The sequence below is a fragment of the Notothenia coriiceps genome, unplaced genomic scaffold (assembly GCF_000735185.1).
Source record: "Notothenia coriiceps isolate Sejong01 unplaced genomic scaffold, NC01 NC01_scaffold00033885, whole genome shotgun sequence".
In the NCBI taxonomy this organism is placed as follows: Eukaryota; Metazoa; Chordata; class Actinopteri; order Perciformes; family Nototheniidae; genus Notothenia; species Notothenia coriiceps.
Genome location: NW_011366586.1, coordinates 178,606 through 181,805, shown reverse-complemented (window position 1 = coordinate 181,805; position 3,200 = coordinate 178,606). Strand labels below are relative to the sequence as shown.

The following is a 3,200-nucleotide window of genomic DNA, read 5'->3' as shown; positions in this document are numbered from 1 at the left end:
AAGGGGGGAGGAGGTAGAGAGAGGAAGAGGGGGGGGGGTCAGTGCGGGGCTACTCGTCACAGCCCAGGAGCTCCATCCGCAGGGTGATGCGCTCGTGCCAGTCCCACGGCAGGATGCGGACGTATCGGGCGTAGAACGAGGGCTCGAAGATGTTCTTTTTGTGAACGTTGTTGTCGCTGTTGCCTGGGAAGATCTGGACAGAGGAAAGCAACCAATGAAAATGACACAAATCAAAGCTGCTGGTCGACTTAACTAACCTGATAACAACCATTTTTGATGCTGCTTGTTTGATACAACTAAAAAGTTCTAGAAAGAACTGGAGTTAGAGGCCCAGGGTGTATGCAGGAATCCTGAAGTGAAATGTAAAACCTTTGAAGACCTTTTTTAAGACCCTTTCCATACATTTGAAGACCTCATCGCCACTTGGAGTTTTAACCGGTTACCTTGACGACACACTTTACCTCACATTGACTATATACAGTATTGATTGTCCTTCCTCCTTATCTTCCAACCATTTGGACGCAGACTTGCATTTCCCCATAACGATGTTGTTTAACAACCGGCGTAAACGGACCTTCGCGCGCTATCAAGCAGTGAGCGTGCGATGTCCTGTTCAGATGACGTCAAATCCAACGGGATGCCATAAATAAACTACACAGAATCACACTACACACCTACGCAATGATTACATTCAGGCAGACTGTAGAATACAACCTCTTTGGACAATTGATATACTTATTGAAAACAAGATACAAAATGTAATACCTTGGAAAATGCCGTTTAATACTTTTTAATAGCCTTCATTTTCGCTAAATTGATTTATCAACTTTTAATACTTTTTAAGACCCCGCGGACACCCTGACACCGCTGTTTAGCTTCCCCAATATTCTGTAACCCATAATGAAGGTCAGACTATTTCAAACCAGATTTGTTTTTTTAATTAAAGAATACTAAAAAATAAAAGCTTTAAACAAACTGTTTTCATATTTATGACAAAAAACGATATATCTTCAGAAAATATTTCCAAGGCAATAAGAAATAGAAAATAACAATAAACATATATATATATATATATATATGAAAAACGCCTCTCGATAACTCAGAATGAAATAAGAATAAAGGGCAGGCCTTACAGTTAGCACAGGCTCATAAACAAGGCAAACATTATCCAATACAAAAATGTATTAAAATCATATTAATTTTAAAGGGGACCTATCATGCAAAATGCACTTTTGTACGTCTTTTCTACATGAATATGTGTCCCCGGTGTTCCAGGGAACTCACCAAGTGTCAGAAAACACAACCCTCTCTATTTTCCTCCATACCCAAATCTCTTAAAAAGGGGCTGCAACGGATCTGATACAGACTGATCCAGATTTGAACACTTCTATGACGTCACAGAAGTGGCGCTACGGCTATTGGGCCAACTCCACCAATCAGGAGGAGACAGCCACGGACATTGCCGTTGGAAAGCGCTGGAGACGCTGTAGTACATATGCCAGGCCTGTAGATGGTGCTGTTCTCACAGAATCAGCCCATGATGCAAAGACAGTGTTAAATTGATCGAAATGAGGAATGGCTCAAATGGATGATCCCTTTGGTATTTTGAAAAATAAAAAGTATAAATATGCCTTATATAGGTATGGTCCTACACTATATTATTCAAATATAGCATGATAGGTCCACTTTAATTATAAATGTTTCATTGGATAAGTCCTAGCCTGTCAATGTTCCAGATCCTTAGTTTAAGGACTTCCTGTTGCTGTACTTTGGCAGGTTCATAGCATTATGAATGATTGCATACAGAGTCAGGAATAATTGGTACCAGGTGTGTAAAAAAAAAGCATCCAAAACAAGTACAAAGCCCTTTAAAAAATGGTGTTTTATATTTCTTTCCCAAAAATCTACTAAGAATTATCAGTCATTTTTGTTCTAAATGAATGATTATTATTGTATATTTTATGGTTTATATTACTATATTAAATAATGCTATTTGCTTATTTTGTACGCACTGCAAACATGCATTTCCCCTATGTTTGTAAGTCAATGGGTTTTTCAGGTGCTATCCTCTCTTTTTTGAAATTGACAGACTTAAAAATTGACAGACTTAATCAAACTCTTATGTTTTTCCCATAGTGATCAATTGTATTAGAATGTTTTCTGAGAATAGCTGGACTCACCCTGTGTGTCTTTGTAGTCTCGTCCTTCACGATGGTCCAGGACCGCCCGTCATTACTGTAAGCCACTTTGAAGGCTGTGACAAACTGGATGGAGCCGAAGTCTTTGGCCCCCTGAGTGATCACCCCTGTGACCTTCTTGGTAGCCCCGAGATCAACCTGAGGACACAGACACAGCTTTTCCTTACAAACACAGCCATGGGGCAAATAAACAACAACAATGTGTAGCTGGCTGTGTCCTCCTCTCTTACCTGCAGCCACTCTGATTGGTTGTTGGTGGCGGCGGTCCAGGCATTAGTCTTGCCCTGTTTGTCCAGACGGGCGTAGTGGGGGTACCAGGTGAACGCCTCCATGCCCCAGGTGCGGAAGGTGCTGGACGACGTGATCTGGCGGTTGGTCAACAGCCGGGACTTCATGCCCATGGGCTCTGAGCAACCTAAAGAGTTTGAATAGACTGTGGAGGTGAGACCAGGCAGAGAGGAGACAGAGAGACAAAGGGAGGAATGGAAAGAGAAAAGAGAGTATGATAGACAAGGGACGGACAGGAAGCAGCCCAGGCCAGCCAGTGATGTGAAGCAGAAAACAGAGAGGATGATGCAGTATAATAATAAGATGCAGAGGAGAGAGACGGGTGGACCTGCTTTAGACTTACCTGAGCTCACATGAACTAGGGCTGTCCCGAATACCATTTTTCGGGCTCCGGATCAGCAGTGAACCGCTTCAACACGTGTATTTCGGTTTATTCACGGCATTCATTTTGCTATTCTACAGTATTGTTGTTTTATAGTTATTTGTTTATGTAAATAACCCAATTTGTGTTCTTTGAAATTGAAAAGGATACTGCATTGTGTTTGATACTTTCGTTGTATATGTCTTAAGTGTAATTTGGCTTGGCTTCCTATTTTGTATGGACATGCTTTTATTTTGAAGGAGAGTTAGCGCTGTTGACAGGAAGTTGTTGTTGCTATGGAAACAACGTGACGGAGATTAACGGAGAAAAAGTAATATCTACATATAAAGACG

At 41.3% G+C, this 3,200-nt stretch overlaps 1 protein-coding gene across 1 annotated transcript; it reads right to left on the bottom strand.

Moving 5' to 3' along the window:
• Positions 1-6: 6 nt before the first annotated feature.
• Positions 7-2,900, bottom strand: LOC104961859 (lactadherin-like). The gene is made up of 3 exons (XM_010790205.1): positions 2,429-2,900; positions 2,181-2,336; positions 7-193 (listed from the first exon to the last, which is right to left on the bottom strand). Exons 1-3 carry the CDS (start codon positions 2,864-2,866, stop codon positions 50-52), a joined length of 738 nt encoding a protein of 245 aa, XP_010788507.1. The 5' UTR covers positions 2,867-2,900; the 3' UTR covers positions 7-49.
• Between the last annotated feature and the right edge of the window lie 300 nt (positions 2,901-3,200).